Here is a 15,509-nt window from a genome sequence, read left to right on the forward strand (position 1 = left end):
TCCACGCCTTTCTCCGCTGCGGGCGAACTTGGCTGTGTCCGGGCTGACTCTGCCCTTGGCAGCGGTGTACCCGGCGTGAGACAGCCCGTACGGCCGCCCTCTGCCTTACCGTCCGCAGGGGCTCGTGCTTGCTTGTCCGCTTTTTGCCTTTCGACTTTGAGATTTCTTCTAAAAAGCCCGATCTTCCTGCCGGCCGTGTTTGGGAAATGACGGCTGCGGCCACTAGAGGGAGCTTCGCCTCCTCGTGTGTACGTGTTTTCTCAGGCTTCCTCGGGAAAAAAAAAATAGATTGATATCATGTTTGTGGCGGCCTTCAGCTTGAGACAATATTTTATATTATTCCACATTTAGAAATACCTTAACGCATGTATAATGCATATTTATTTAATATCTTCAGAGAAATTTTTATGTAGCCCTGATTGTACAATTCAGGTTTTGTCTTTTTTTTTTGGTTGTTTTTCTGGGTTCTATACCGTTACTATCTCCAGTGTTGTTTGCCAGCTTTCCTTAGTCTACCAACATGAGCAGGTAAACAAAAGCACATCTTAAAGGGAGGATTTGAATCTTCACTGCCCTTGAATCCCACTGTCAGCTGTGGGAGCATTCAGCTGCAGAATGCCAAGGACATGGAACCTCCTCTGTAAAAAAATGAAATGAAAACCTTTTGATGAACTCCAAACAGATGCACAGAAAGTAATACAGTGTTGTATCTTCAGAAGTACTCAAATACTCTTCTAATGAGTTGTTAGCACAGTTAAATTTCACCATGCAATGACAATCCAGTGTTCTAAACTTCAAGAAAAGTCTTGCAGACATTACAAGGGTGCAAACCAAGAGAAGCAAAGAGAGGCAATAACACTAATACTGCAGAGAAGATCAGGTGATAACACCGTATTTACATACTAAGAGAAAATGTGCCATTATCTTCCATTATTAGGTTGTATAGTAATACTATTTTTCTTAATAAAGAATTTTTGGTTGATGTCTCAGACTTTCTTAGGCAGCAGTGCATGCCCACAGGTAGCAGCTTACCTTTTCTTTGGAAAAGTACTCTTCTGCAATGGCTACGCAGCTGAGAAACGGGTCTGATACTCTGTTCCAGATTCTTTTTCCTCTTCTTCCACTGAATTACACTGACCAGCTGTTGCATTGATATCACTGGTAAAATTTGTGACAGCTTTTGCTGGAAGACTACCTGCAATAATTTTTAAAAGTTACTTGGCTTAAACTGTATAAATCAAAAGTTCCAGAAAAACATGTCCCAGGAGAGAAAATGTATTTTATTTCTGGAATCTCTTTCTGTTCATAGTTCTTGACTCCATGACAAATAGAAAAAAAAATAACTTCTGAATATTACCAAAGTTTTAGAAGAGAACTTTTCACGGTTTTACTCACCAGCATTTTTGCTTTGTCTGTTGGTCAGCCTTCCCAGAGGCATCACTGTGGCTTTGGGCTAGCAGGTCTTATTTCAAGCAATGGCTGCAGCTGTCGCACTCAACCAGGATGTGAGATCCGGACTCCCTGTTACACGTAGGTGGATTTGGAAACACCTTAAAGCAAACAAAAGTCAGCGGAGAGGAGGAGTTAGGGCTGATGTTTGTTTGGAGCTGCTAAAATACAGTCTTACAGAAAAATAAAGGACAAAACTGAGAACAATTTAGAGTTACGCTGTTCCGCTGTATGGGCTGCATTTAGCACACTGATTTAGCATGTTGTTCAGAATGCTAAGAAACATTAATATACAGGAGTTTGGTTATGAGACAATTTACATGATTTCAACAATTGCAACATCGTCCCTCTGCTTTTTATCTGAGAAGTAACCCACCTCAGTGCTACTGCTGCTTGGATTTTGATTTGGGATGCAGTCCATTACCATTTAGATAAATCCAAACAGAAACAGAATGAAATCTCAGCCAAACGCTTCCAGGTCTACACCTGGATTTACAGCAGTTTAAGCAATTAATTTTCACCACAGATCTCTAGGCGTGTCAAGGAAGGGAAAAGCATTATTACTGCCCGTCCTCGGGAGGAATAGGCAGCGTTATCAATGAGTGAGTCGTGAAGAACCGCTTGCAAAAGCTAAGAATGACGTAGGGCCTAAATCTGGTTATCGGGGGTCCCGTCCAGCTCAGGAACGGGGTTATCGCTTCGGCAACGCGGCCACCGCCAGCGCCCGGCGAACAGCTCACAGCGCCCGCAAGGCCGTAACGCCTGGGCACGGCGGCGGCGCTCCGCCTGCGCGAGGCCGCGTCTCTCGCGAGAGCAGCCGGGCTGGCGGCTGCGGCCGGCGGGGCGATGGAGTCGGCCGTGGAGGAGCTGATGCCGCGGCTGCTGCCCGTGGGGGACTGCGACCTGCCCGACGACTTCGACCCCACCGTGCCGCCCCGGACGCCGCAGGAGTACCTGAGGCGCGTCCAGTGAGTGGCGGGGCGGGGGTTGGCGGCGGGCCGGTCGGGCCGCCCCGTTTCTCGCTGCGTGTGCCCGAGGGCGCCGTTATTCCCCGGCGGGCCCCGCGCCCGGTGCTGGAGCTCTGTTCGGGGAAGACGGCGGGCGGGTTTGGGGCTCCGTGCGGCAGCAGCGTCCCAGGATGCCGCTGTGGGATGCGCAGCCTCGCTTCAAGGCAGCTTAGGAGCGTGCAAGCTTCAAGGGCGCCAGTGCACTTGTGTATGAAGAGGGAATACTTGGTAATTCTGAAGCCAGACCTTCTGTAAGAATTGCCTGCAGAGTCGGTTGTTTTTTGCATAAGTGAAGATTTCCACGGGTGCCGTATTCAGCCTATAACCGCCCACTGCAATACAGCAGTTTGATTCTGTTTTGTAGGATTGAAGCAGCACGATGCCCAGATGTGGTCGTGGCACAAATAGACCCCAAGAAGCTAAGAAAGAAGCAGACGGTAAACGTCGCAGTAAGTTTGGGCTGCTTTATGCCTTTTGCTTTAAGAAACAAGCAGCAGGAAAGAGGGGGGAGTCGTGAGCATAACTAAAACAGCAGTTTGCTGGATCTTAAAGCACTTAATGAAACTTCAGGGTTCGAAGAAATGCCCGTTGAATTTCTGGGCAATAAGCAGTCTTTGTAACTGATCAGTTTAAATCAGCACTGACACACAGCAGACTTTTTCTGCCTGAAGGAATCAAATGCTGAGTTAAATTTTACAAGTCTGTCATAAAACCTGCGTAAGCTTTAGAAGAAAGCAATATCTGTATCTAGATTGAAAAATATATCCTGTGTAGGGCAGTAAGAGCAGTAAGGACAGCTAACGTAAGATGAAATACTTAGCACCATTTCTTCACTTTTTGATGGAAACTCTTATTGGGATTTCCCCTTACAAGTAGATTTTTCTGTTGTCACATTGCTTTTTTTTTTTTATCTACCTCCAAATATTTTAAGTGCCCAATTTTGTCTTCCTTCAATGAACTGTATAACCTGCCTATTAGATTGCTATGCTAAAGCTTCTAGTATTGACATGACCATGTACTATTGTGACTGTTCTATTCATTTGTCTCATTTCTTCAGAATGACATTCTTAAACACTTGTAGAAAGATTTTTCTGTACTGTAATTCTTTCATGCTAATCTCTGAAGAGGTTATATCTACTTCATTGTCAGTTAATTTCCTAAAAGATACTTTTTTTTTACTTACTGTCTTTCCCAACTTACTGTCTGTTCAAGTAGAGCTCCTACTATTAATAGCACCTGTCCAAGATAAGGATAGAGCACTCTCCTTTATTAACAGGAAAGTTAAGGCAGAACAGGTGCTAAAAAGATGACCTTAAAAGGTTCTTCAACAGCACATTCTGCATATTTAATTTTCCTGCTTTGCATACATACAACATCAAGCAGGAGAAATTTTGTCTAGACCAACTGTTAAATCAGTTGTCAGGAAATTACCTTTTTTAAATTGAGTACTTCTATTTTTATCTGCTGGTAATTATTTACTAATTCTCTTGTTCTTTAAGGATTATTTTTATAAAGCTTTTTATACATTGTAATTATTACCAGTGTTTCCTTAGATTTCTGGATGTCAGCCTGCTCCGGAAGGATACTCTCCAACACTCAAGTGGCAGCAGCAGCAAGTGGCCAATTTCTCATCTGTTCGTCAGGTAGAAAATTCTGCGTGTGATGGGGAGTGGTGCAGTGTTTTAACTTGTACATCTGTGCTTTAGGGGGGACAAACTTATATCTTTCCTACCATTAAGTCATAACATTTTGATCAGATGTTGCTAGTTTTAAAAAAAAAAAAGAAAGAAAAAGAAAATGGGAATATACTGTGAGGCTTTTAAACTTCTGATGAAACTCCTTCCTGAGAGTCATGTTAAATAAAAATAAAGTAAAAATATCTGGCAATATTTACACCAAATGATACAGAGTACTTGAGGAAGGACAAAAATCGCTGTGATGTTACGCAGTGACACTAAAACCAACAGTGTTCTACATTGTTCTGTAGAGCTATAGAACAAGTGGATTCCTACCCACCATGAGATTTCTATATGTAAAACACAGTCCATTTAGGGTCCTATGGGCATTAGTGGGAGCCATTATGGTCAGAAATGCTGATTGCTAAAATGGATTTGTGCGGATGTAGTGTTAGCATAGACTTTCCTACCACATTTGTACCTTGCTTTTACAGAAAAGAAATGCAGAGCTGAACAGTGTCTCTCTGTGCACTATTCAAACAGGGTGTATATGAAGATATTTTACAGCTCCAGTACTGCTGAAGGCATGTTTATAATGTATTGATATTGCTTTGTAAAAATACCTGAATACACTAAAGTATAATCAATTGCACTGAAGCTGCTGTGGCATTGAGCTTAGTATGAGCTCATTTACCCTATTTTTTGAGGAAGATAAAGCAGCGAAGGTGGAGATAGTGAAGGAAAAAGAGCATCAAAAGTCACTTGTCAATACATTATGTATCAGCTAGTGTTAATTTCAGCATTTTTTTAAGTGCTTAACTTTACTTTTAGAGTAAAAATTGAATGAGGAAAAAATACTTCCATTACAAAAGCTTATACTTCCAATAGGAAATTGTCATGGAGACCAATTTGTCTTACATGGCATCCCTGTCAGAAGAAATGTTCTAGGAAAGTAAGCCTGCTGTCTTTTACAATTCTGTATGCACTGTATAGAGATACAGAGCGCTGTTGGAAACCTGGTATTGGTCTTATGTTTGCTTTTTTGCCTAGCCCAATTGTTTTTGCTTGTTACAGCAAGCATAAAAAAGGATTTTAAGTCTAGTAAAACTTACTAATTAAAGCTTTATGCGGTAGACTTTAAAATTCCTTTGGCTTTAATATTATTTCCGAAAACCCAGTATAAGTAACAGTTATATTTATACTAAGAGGCTAGAGGAATATGTACTCAGGAATGTCTTTACTGATTTCAGAAGTTCCTTTTTTAATGAAGATAAGATTATGGCTAGGATCTGGTAACTGTAAAGTTAAAACTGATTTAATTATTCAGAGCCTGAACAAGCACAGAAATCACTGGCGGTCACAGGATTTGGACAGCAATGTTAACATGGTGAGTAGAATTCATAACATTTATGTGTTTTTCCTAATCATTAAATTTGTGATTAATCTTGCTTTACAATGTAATTCAACAACTGGTAAGTATTATCATGTCTGTTCTTTGTTGTCTTCAAGATAGCTATATTTCACTGTTTTCATTTATTTTTATTTACTTCAGCCCAAATTAGAGGATGAAGAAGGTTGGAAGAAGTTCTGCCTGGGTGAAAGAGTATACGCAGAAATAGATGCAGAATCTGATAATGAAAATCTAGGAATTGATTACATAAAGGTGAGTATAAGAGGACTAATTTTCAACTGTTATTTTCACAAATAACTGCCAGAAACAATGCTACTCTTTATTACCACATTGTGCTAAATATAAAGCAATCTGTCTGGTGAGCCCAGTAAGACCCATTTCTCTTCCCTTTTAAGTTGAAACTGAGTGAAGCAGAGAGCAAGTCTGTTAGTTCAGTCAAAAAATTGGGGAAGTTCCCTCATCTGCTCCCAGCTAGAACACACTAATTCACTGCTAGAACAGAATCGAAAGTTTTATCCATAGTCTGGTTTAGTGTTTTGTGGAGGTGCTTCCTGGCCTTGTACATGCTACTCTAAAAAAATGCCCTTCACTGAAGCTTTTAAAAAAAAAAAAAAAAGCACACCCTTGTTTTACAAGTAACAGCAAAAGCAATGGTATTTGATACCAAATTTGGTTAGAGCTTATCTTGAAGTTACTTGAAGATTGTTTTGTTGGTTTGTTTTTTTAATAAATGTCAAAGCTTAAAACAGAATTCAAAATAATTACAAATTTCTGATCATATTACAAATGCTCTGATCAAATGTTACTAAGTTCTAACTTAGAAAAAAAGGTGTTTATGATGTTTCTGTATTTCCCAACTTGACTTTTTTCAGGTTGGCTTTCCTCCTTTGCTAAGTATTGTAAGCAGAATGAATCAGGTAAGCCTACATCTTAAGCCTACCTCTTAGGACAGCATAGTGATACTGCAAAAGTTAGTACTTCCTATGTTCCATGAGTTGCATAAGTCTTACTTATTTTTCTGTGCTGAGGTGATTGTTTATTCCAACTGTTATTCAATGTACACTTACAAGGAAAAAATATTATCTCACCTTTAACTACAAACAGTTATACCAGCAAATGTTTACGGTAACTAAATGTAAGCATATTTTCTCTTCATAATTTCTTTACAGAACATTCTAATGTTTGAGTGCCTCTTTTAGAGGCTTACAGTAAGTTATCACCTTTTGTCTTTTAAGTGCAGTCCTTCAACTTGATTGACTTGATTGTTAACTCCTAAATGCATTGCAAGACTGGAAGAACAATGTTTACTACATTTCTCACTGGTCATTCTTATATAGAAATAGTCAGTGTGATGTCTTTTTTTTATCTATCTGTAACATGTTGTTAACACAGAACGTTGCTTTATATAAAGCTCTTAGTTTTTTAAAAAGCTTTTTTCCCGTGACGCTTGAACATGTACTTTACCCTTACATATAATCTCAACCTGAACTAAATGCCATATAGAATTACAGTTGAGTGGAAACGTATTATGTCTATATTTAAAGACAAAAATCACATTTGCTTTTTACATAATGTAATCCTTTGGGTAAAAGGACAGCAAAACTAAACTTTGCCATTATCGCACTGTGTCTTTATGTTTCTCTTTTGAAGGCCACGGTAACCAGTGTCTTAGAATACCTGATAAGCTGGTTTGGAGAGAAAAAATTTACTCCAGAACTGGTAATTTTTTTCTAACTACTTGCACATTAGCATATCAAACAAGGGGTACATTATACCCTGTTTTCTGTAAAATTATTTTAGTTTCCAACTAGTTCTCTAGATACAAGTACTGTATTCAGTTGTTCTCAAAACTCACCTGACTAGATGCTAGAATGAACATACACAGAACTTTTTGAAGGGGTAATTACAGAACAACAGATAGAGATCTTTCAGGTACTGCTAAAACTCCTCCATTTCATTTGCTCTCCACAATAACTTAATCTGCAAGGTCGGAAGAGTGCTGGGGAGAGAAGAGGGCCAGAATACAGAAGCTTTGAAGTCAGTGAGCTGCCGGCTGTATTTGCCAACATATCTGTTTTAGTTTGGAGATGTGTGGTCTTCTGCTAAAAGAGATGCATTTAATCTTTTCATGAGCAGCACTATGTTATCTATGTTAATGTGGAAACAGATCCAATCTGATATAAAATTGAGACCGATGGAATACATTAGCATGAAGTTTGGCCACAACTAGCTATGTACCACAAAATAAATGAGTAATGAAAACTTACTTCCACAAAGCTAAATACAGCTTCTTGATTTTTGAGTTGTTCAAAGGCCTTTTCTGTTCTGACCCTTTCTTATTGACCAGTATGCTGCAGAGGATGTGCACACTGCTTAGTTAAATCCCATCGTGAAAGACACTAGGCACTGGAATTAATTTAATAAGTTAGACTGGTAGCAAAAGTGATGTTTATAATATTACAATGTTCAGTAAGTAAAAAGCAAAGGACATGTTTTTGCAGTGGGGTAGATCCTAAGGGTGATGTAACAGCATTACTTCCACAAAGATCTGACTTAATATATTCATTTTTTAGAATGTTTTTCCATGGTTTATAAAGTTAAAAAATAATAGCTATGTAATATTCCTTAGATATTGCTCAAATAGTGCTTCCCTTAGATTAATAGAAGAAACTGTTCAAAAAAAAAAAAAAAAAAAAGCAGGAAATCCAGGAGCACTCTCACAAGAAGCTTATTTACAGGTAATAAAATTCTACTATGCAGTCTCTAATCTGGCCCTTCAAACTTTTCCATTCTGGCAATGGCACTTAAATGAAATTGTGCTTTGAGACCTGTGCTCAAGGCCTATTACATATAACATGTTTTTCTTATGTAAAACTTGAAAGAAGTGCCCATAATTAAAAACTCAATATTTCAATCCACACAGGGTAGATGGTTTTATGCACTGTTGGCATGCCTTGAAAAACCTTTGCTACCTGAAGCTCACTCCCTTATTCGACAGCTGGCAAGGCGGTGCTCAGAAGTGAGAGTACTAGAGGTAAGATTTAATTGAATGTTGTGCAAAGGACTATTTCAACTTCATAAATTATCAAGAGAATGATTTTTCAGCTCTTAAATTCTTGATAAGTTATTTTTCACATTTGAAGTCTGCTGGAGAACGAGAGGAACACTACAACATATAACATGGCAGGTGACTTTTTTCTAGTGGATATGGTTAACAGAAGAACTGTTCTGATATTTGTTTCTCTTTCAGGAGAACAAGAATGAAGAGCAAGTTTCAGCTCTGAACCTGTTAATCTGCTTAGTTAGCAGGTAATGCAAACTACAGATATAAAATAGCAGAGTATGTCCAGAATAAGTGTGATTATCCTTGTGCTAACATAGATTCCTTGAAAGTGAAAGTCAATCCAAGTAGTCTGGATGTATGTAGCAGACATACTTAGTCACCAGGACTTAAGACAAGCCTAAGGCTAAAACAAAGGAAACACACTGGTTTTCTTTGGTGAGCCCTCTCAACCATGAGGCTATAAATATGATAGAAATACTAAATTAAACTTGGAAAGCAAATGGTCTAACATCTCAGAGCAAAGTAAGGAGTGTGTTGCATTAGAGTTTTCTTACTGTATTCTACTTCTCTCCCCTAGGTACTTTGATCAACGTGATTTAGCTGATGAACCCTCCTAGACTTTTCTGAGAAAACCATTTTCTGTTGCCATAGTACAAATAGTGTACAGGTCTGAAGCGTGCAGTATCTTTTTGTGAAGTACAATACAACTTCTTCAGAGCACCCTCGACATAATAATACATTTGGAACAGCTATGAATAACTTAAACTGATCTTTAGCATGAAGGTACTACTCTCTAGTATCCTCATCATAAAATGGTCCATGAATTATCTGTCATTATCTCTCAAGCAACTGTCTTAATATAGTAGATTCTTCATGATAAATTTTTACCATCTGAGTAATCCTGTGGATGCTGCCATTAGGTAAAGACTTCCGAGTTTAAAGAGTTGTCACAGATGACTGTTCTTTATCTAATACACAACCCTTGAGGTCTTTTTTTAATAAAACTAAAATGTTCTTTAAAGTGTTCTTAAACACTGTGGCTTTTCTCATTCTTCACAGTACTTAACAACTGCTTTACTTTAGAAGCCTACACAACTGGGATCCAATGTGTTTTTTCAGGAAATAGTTCCTGAGCTTAAATACTGCTAAACAGTACAACTATAGCCAGTGAATTACTGAAACAATGATGTTACCTAAACATAAAAGGAGGTAGTATATAGATTTCCTGAGTAATAATATTTGCTACTTTATAGTAAACAGTAGCAGAAACCAGGGGAAAAAGCACAGCTCTATTCAGTATTCTTTAACAGAAGCATTTATTAAACAAAATGGACAAATTTATTTTCTGTATAATATCTTGACAAATACGTTAGCTCACCTATTTGATTTAACATATTGAACATATTGAAAGAGAGTGCTTTGCCAAGAATATTGGTGTCTGCTTTGTACATACATGATTCTATTGGGTTTTAATTATCTTCAACAATTGAAAATCCAGTTTAAAGGAACTCTGATTTCTGCTGGTAACAGCAGACTGATAGACAGTATTGAATTTCACACTGTACAGGAAGCAGATATCAATCCCTCACTATTTAAAAAAGACATATCATTAAGCACGAGTTAATGGTTAAGGCCATAGTGTAACTTAGAATTATTAGCACTTTCTTATGTGGAACAGTAATTTTAACTGTCAAGTGAAAATGAAAGAAACTACTACAGTTTTAATTTTAGAGAAGCAAATTACAAAATGGCCTACCAAGTTGTGTGGGTGTCACTGAAGTGTCCATCTGTTAGGCACAGTGCAAGTCAGTCCCTTTAATAACAGCACTTAAAAACAGCATGAGTTGGCAACTGAAGCACCCACAAAACACACTCAGGAAGAATAGCAGTCAGCTAATTCTCTAACCTTACAATTTCAGAGAAGCCTGAATTGTACATGTGGACAACCACCACAACCTTCCTGTAAACTATCAGTATAAGAGCTCAGTGTTTTCAGTCACACAGCTGATCCCTACAGAGCACCAATCACCATGGTTACTTTTATCTTCTCTAGGTCTCTAAATGGTGCTATGGCATTCTGCTAGTGCTTTAGATCTTTCTTAGAACTATCAAATTATCCAGTTACAACTAATCTGAGCTAGCATTCACAGTACCTGAAAAAATTTGAATTTGTTCACATCTTAAGCTCATATAATAAGCCCCTGGTTATCATGTCTATAATCTATAGCTTGCCAGCACAGATTTATAGACTACAAAAGGCATCTATCCATTACAAGCTTCAGAACTTCCTTAGAGTTTACAGAACAACTTCCAGTGTTCCTGCCCAACCATGCACTTAGACAAACATTTATTCCAACACAGAAGATGGTTAAAACAGACAAAAACGTTGTTTTAGTGCATTTTTTTTTTATATCTAGCCTGTTATTTGCTGGTCTCAAAGTAGAAAGTGAGTCGCAATTCTCACATTTCTGAAAATGTAAGGTTTGACCCAGCCAACAGAAAAGTCTTACAATAAAATTTGTTACAAGTTTAAACAAGATGTTTTCATGCTTACCCATAGCAAGATACATATTGTTACACAAATGTTGTAACAAGTAGTATCCAGCAACCCCCAATCTCCTCTAGGGTCTTGGTGATGTCTTTATATCTTCTGGCTGGCCTAATCATCTTCCTGCACATACTCATTACAGAAGTGAGTTGTAGCTAGCAATTAAAAAAAAAAAAAGTACATTAATACTGAGTTTAGGCACAATAAAATAAAGCAAATTGCCTTTGCTGGTTGTAGATGTCCTTAGCTGTACAGTTCTTCTGATGCAAAAAAAAAAAAACAGCCGTAAATTTTAGAGGCATAGGATATACCTTTACTTTTGTAGAAATAAGTTATCTTTATCTGTTCATATAATTTCTATATTCCACTGAATGCTGTTAACTAAAACTGTTGATTTATGCAATAATTGTTTCCTCAGAATAATAGAAAGTTGCTGCCTCGTTTCTTAGGTGACATAAAACACATTTGTTTCTTACACCAACTGAGTCTTCATTGTGACTTTACTCTGTTCTTAAAATCTGCCTATTGTTTGATTTAGTACTATAAATCTTTTGTTGGAAACTTTTGAGAGGACAGTTTTTACCATGACGGACATTAATACCTTGGTACAGAATTAATTTCATACCAAGATACAAGAACAGTATTATTTTTAACAAATATTTATTATATACTTTGGAATTGTGCAGCACAGTGCTATAATTTACACGCTACATACAAAGCCGAACCAAAATACCAAAACCACAGACAGGATTTTTAAGGTAGATACCCAGATTTGATCATGCTCTACATTTTCTGTATCATCACCTGGAATTTACCTGCAAAGAGAATGCAAAGTCAGATCAAAGCACGAACTTTAGATTACTCCAAGTAGTTACTTTCTTTTTAAGACATTTTTTGTTAAGACATTTCTAAGAAATGTTTCAATCTTATGGTTTAATTGTGAGATATCTAGCCATGATTTAAATTTAGCATTTAAATCTAACTCCAGCTGAACACATTCACTTTTTTTTTTAGTTGATCCATGCCCCACATTACAGCAGTTTTCTTGTTCAAAGCTTCCTGGAAATCTTTAGCTCCATCTTAATCAGCTTATGTAGTTACAAGGGACTTCACTTACTACCTTTTTTACTGACTTCTATAAATAGAGAGCACAGAAATAGTTGTTTTTATCTTCAATTACTGCAGTGGAGTTCTGGATGTATGCCCTTTTGCATCTGATGCCTCCAAATGGAAATATAAGTTTGTAATGTAGCTTTCCACTTTAATGTCACGGAGGTTCACTGTCAGTATTTTTTAACAGTAAAGCAGAGTGAATCTGGTAACTAAAGTTAGCAAATGAGCTAATAGAGGAGTACTCTTGAGAAGTACTTACATGCAGGCATTGATGAAACTTCAGCTGTTACAATACTCTTTATTCCCAAATTCGATAGGCCCCCTCTGATTAGTCCACAGGTAAATGCTAAATACTAAACATAAAGTCACAGTTTAAAGAAGTTTCAAGGATGAAGCCTGTTGCAAAATACTGAAGAACTGAAGACTTATCACTTTGATAATATAAAACGAGGAGGTTTTGTTATTGTTCATCAGTGTACTGTGACAGTGGCAGAAATTTCGTCCTGAACTGCACACAAAATACATCAGCTCAATGATTTTCCACTTGCAGTCAGTACAGCTCCCACCATCAAGTAACTGAAGCATAACAATGTTTCAAAATCACTATGACTGTTTCTTGAACCACAGACCAAATAAACTGTTCTCAAGGTGCATTTCTAAAAAACAATTTTATGGAGACTAAATTTTAGCTTCCCTTTTGGTGGGTTTGTGTCCATTGAACTACAAAATTTCAAGTTATTATTAATAGACCAAGATGATTCAAATTAAACTCATAGATCCCAAGAAGGATACCTTTGGTGCATGTTCTAAATACTGCTTTCCTGCGGACATTTGTGTCAAGAGTCGAAATTTGTTGTCTTGAAGAACATAAATACCCTGTTAAAAAAAAAAAAAAAAAAGTTTAGAAGTTTTTAATCGAGTTTCTAATGAAATGTAATCCGAATTCTACCAAGCAACGTCATCAACAAGCAAACTTTGGGAAGTTTTTCAGCTGTTTTGTATAGAATTATGTTCTGTAGGGTGCAACTAAGTGTCTCGACTGCTGAAAACTGTAAATCTTTTTCCAAATTAAAAAATGACTTCAAGACAGCCATTCCATTTAAATGAGTTTTAAGGCAGCAATGTGATTTCTCACACTAGTTTTCTGCTAAAATATATTGTGGGATTCATGAAAACATTCCTGTGTGAGTCTTAATAAACTGTGAGCATTACTGTCCTGTCAGTTTGTAATTCCACAACACTGCATGTAAAATTGAAAACATTTAGTCTTTTCAAACAGGGTGGCAAGAAATACATCATAAGCAATTAAATTACTAAATTGTATTCTCAAAATCTACAAAAAAAAAAAAAAAAAAAAAAAGTAAGAACATTCCAACTCCTATAATTCTGTGATTCTGTGATTCTGGGTTTCTTCCCAGGTAATTAATCTTAGACCAAGACCAACAAAAAAATTCACCTATAAGACAAGATAGCGTTACTGATTTTGTAACTGAAATCATATTCTAGAGCATTAGTACCTGATGATTAGTCCTTAGGTTGTCTATTTGTTTTTTGAATACAGTTGTCCAAAAATCTTTGCAAATGAACTTCATAATATCTAATTCATCCTTGAACCTGGCTGTATCTTTTGTAAACCTAAAAGACAAGTGAGAAATATGTCAATAACAAACGTATGTGCAACAACTTGACTGATTAAGCAGAAAAATACAAAATAATACCAAAAAAAAAGTGGTACTATACAACATTACTTTTGAGAACGTTACAGAGATTAATGTTCCAGCTATCATGCTAGCAACACTCAACTTTCACCATGTATTAGAACTTGAGTAACATAGTTTTATCTTAATATTTGCAGCACTATGGTAAGAATAAATGAGTTTGAACTATATGATCATCAAAGACAGCTAAAGTACATAAAGATATCTTAACATAAAGCTCTCACATATAGTACTGTTCAGAAGGGCTCCTTCAAATATTGAAAATATCAGCCAACATTAATGCGTAGGAACAAACACACAAAACTTGTCTTCTGAAAAGTGCCTTCCTTCTTCACAGTTCTCCCCCCGTATTCTCCCTGATGGTCTTTGAGTCACTTTGACCAACTCGTGTCTCAGGTAACAGCGATTCAGGATGAGGGGTGACTGCCTTAAGTTATGCCAGGGGAGGTTCAGGCTGGATATTAGGAAAAACAACTAATCTACGCAGTGGTAGTGCATTGGAACGGGCTGCCCAGGGAGGTGGGGGAATCAGCATCCCTGGAGGCGTTCAAGAACCGCGTGGCTGTGGCACTGAGCGGCACGGTTGGTGGGCCGATGGTTGGACCGGATGCTCTTAGCGGTCCTTGCCAACTTTAACGGTTCAAGGAAAACGCGACGTCGGGAGCTCGGGATTCTCCACACAGCCCGAGCTGCGCTGCGAGGCACCGGCAGACGGAAGATCCAAGGGCCGAGAGGCCCACAGGAAGGGGACACAGTGCGGTAGCCAATTACAAAACTACCCTTCACACCCACCTCTCGATCAGCCCCTGCCCGACGCGGAAGCCCATGCTCTCCAGCTTGGTGGTGCAGCGGCCGTTCTCCTGCAAGACACAAGGGCAGCCGCCGCCTCAGCCTCGGGCCCGGCCGCCGCCGGACGGCCTCGGGGGCGGCACCGGCCCCACTCACCCCTTCGCCCTGCTCGGCGGCTCGGTACAGCCCCGCCACCATCTCGTTGTGCAGCAGCAGGAACAGCGCCTCGTCCGCCATGTCCGCCCCGCCGTCACGGCAACGGCCCGCCGCCGCCGGGAGCCGGGAGCCGCTGCGCCGCCCCTTCCGGGAGCGGGAGGGCTGCGGGCTGCCGCGCCGGGGCTGGGCGAGGCGAGGCGGAGAGCCGAGCAAGGGGCGAAGCTGGCACGTGTGTGAGAGGAAAGAGCGCTTTTGTGCTTTTTTTAAATCATTTTTTAATCGCCTTCAAAACGTCCCTTTCTACTCATCCTCCATTTCCTGCCTCTGTAAGATGGCAACTGGCGGGGCGCGGCCGGAGGCGCCCCAGCAAAAACGGCACCCGCGTTCCGTTAGAGCAGCGTCCCGCCGGGCAGCGGGGGGAGAACTACAGCCCAGAGCCCCCGGCGCCCATCCCACGCCGCTCCCCGCGATAACCCGCTACAGAAGCTCACGTTGCGCCGCGCGGGAGCGTACAACGCGGCAGCCCGCAGTAACGCCCCGCCTAATTGGCTCGTCCGGCACAGAGGCTGCGGTAGCGT

The 15,509-nt window shown here is 39.3% G+C and overlaps 2 protein-coding genes and 1 long non-coding RNA gene across 4 annotated transcripts; 1 reads left to right on the forward strand and 2 right to left on the reverse strand.

Annotated features, from left to right (window-relative positions):
- Nucleotides 1–114: 114 nt before the first annotated feature.
- Nucleotides 115–1,870, reverse strand: LOC116229382 (uncharacterized). The gene is made up of 5 exons (XR_016467398.1): nt 1,826–1,870; nt 1,396–1,462; nt 1,033–1,195; nt 474–638; nt 115–269 (listed from the first exon to the last, which is right to left on the reverse strand). It is a non-coding gene; the product is annotated as an uncharacterized LOC116229382 (long non-coding RNA).
- A 376-nt stretch (nt 1,871–2,246) lies between these two features.
- Nucleotides 2,247–9,881, forward strand: GEMIN2 (gem nuclear organelle associated protein 2). Its single transcript, XM_031593840.2, has 10 exons — nt 2,247–2,417; nt 2,821–2,905; nt 4,010–4,099; nt 5,460–5,519; nt 5,685–5,795; nt 6,416–6,460; nt 7,194–7,262; nt 8,467–8,577; nt 8,794–8,852; nt 9,185–9,881. The coding sequence occupies exons 1-10, from the start codon at nt 2,296–2,298 to the stop codon at nt 9,222–9,224; spliced, it is 792 nt and encodes a 263-aa protein (XP_031449700.2). The 5' UTR covers nt 2,247–2,295; the 3' UTR covers nt 9,225–9,881.
- A 558-nt stretch (nt 9,882–10,439) lies between these two features.
- TRAPPC6B (trafficking protein particle complex subunit 6B) lies at nt 10,440–15,486 on the reverse strand. 2 transcript variants are annotated; one of them, XM_031593844.2, is made up of 7 exons: nt 14,932–15,486; nt 14,779–14,846; nt 13,786–13,903; nt 13,061–13,144; nt 12,528–12,621; nt 11,922–11,970; nt 10,440–11,310 (listed from the first exon to the last, which is right to left on the reverse strand). In XM_031593844.2, exons 1-6 carry the CDS (start codon nt 15,010–15,012, stop codon nt 11,939–11,941), a joined length of 477 nt encoding a protein of 158 aa, XP_031449704.1. In that variant the 5' UTR covers nt 15,013–15,486; the 3' UTR covers nt 10,440–11,310; nt 11,922–11,938. The 2 variants fall into 2 exon arrangements, with proteins under 2 accessions (XP_031449704.1, XP_031449702.1); XM_031593842.2 differs by lacking the exon at nt 10,440–11,310 and having other exon boundaries at nt 11,326–11,970; nt 14,932–15,485.
- Between the last annotated feature and the right edge of the window lie 23 nt (nt 15,487–15,509).

This window comes from Phasianus colchicus, chromosome 5 (genome assembly GCF_987193195.1).
Source record: "Phasianus colchicus chromosome 5, bPhaCol1.hap1.1, whole genome shotgun sequence".
NCBI lineage: Eukaryota > Metazoa > Chordata > Aves > Galliformes > Phasianidae > Phasianus > Phasianus colchicus.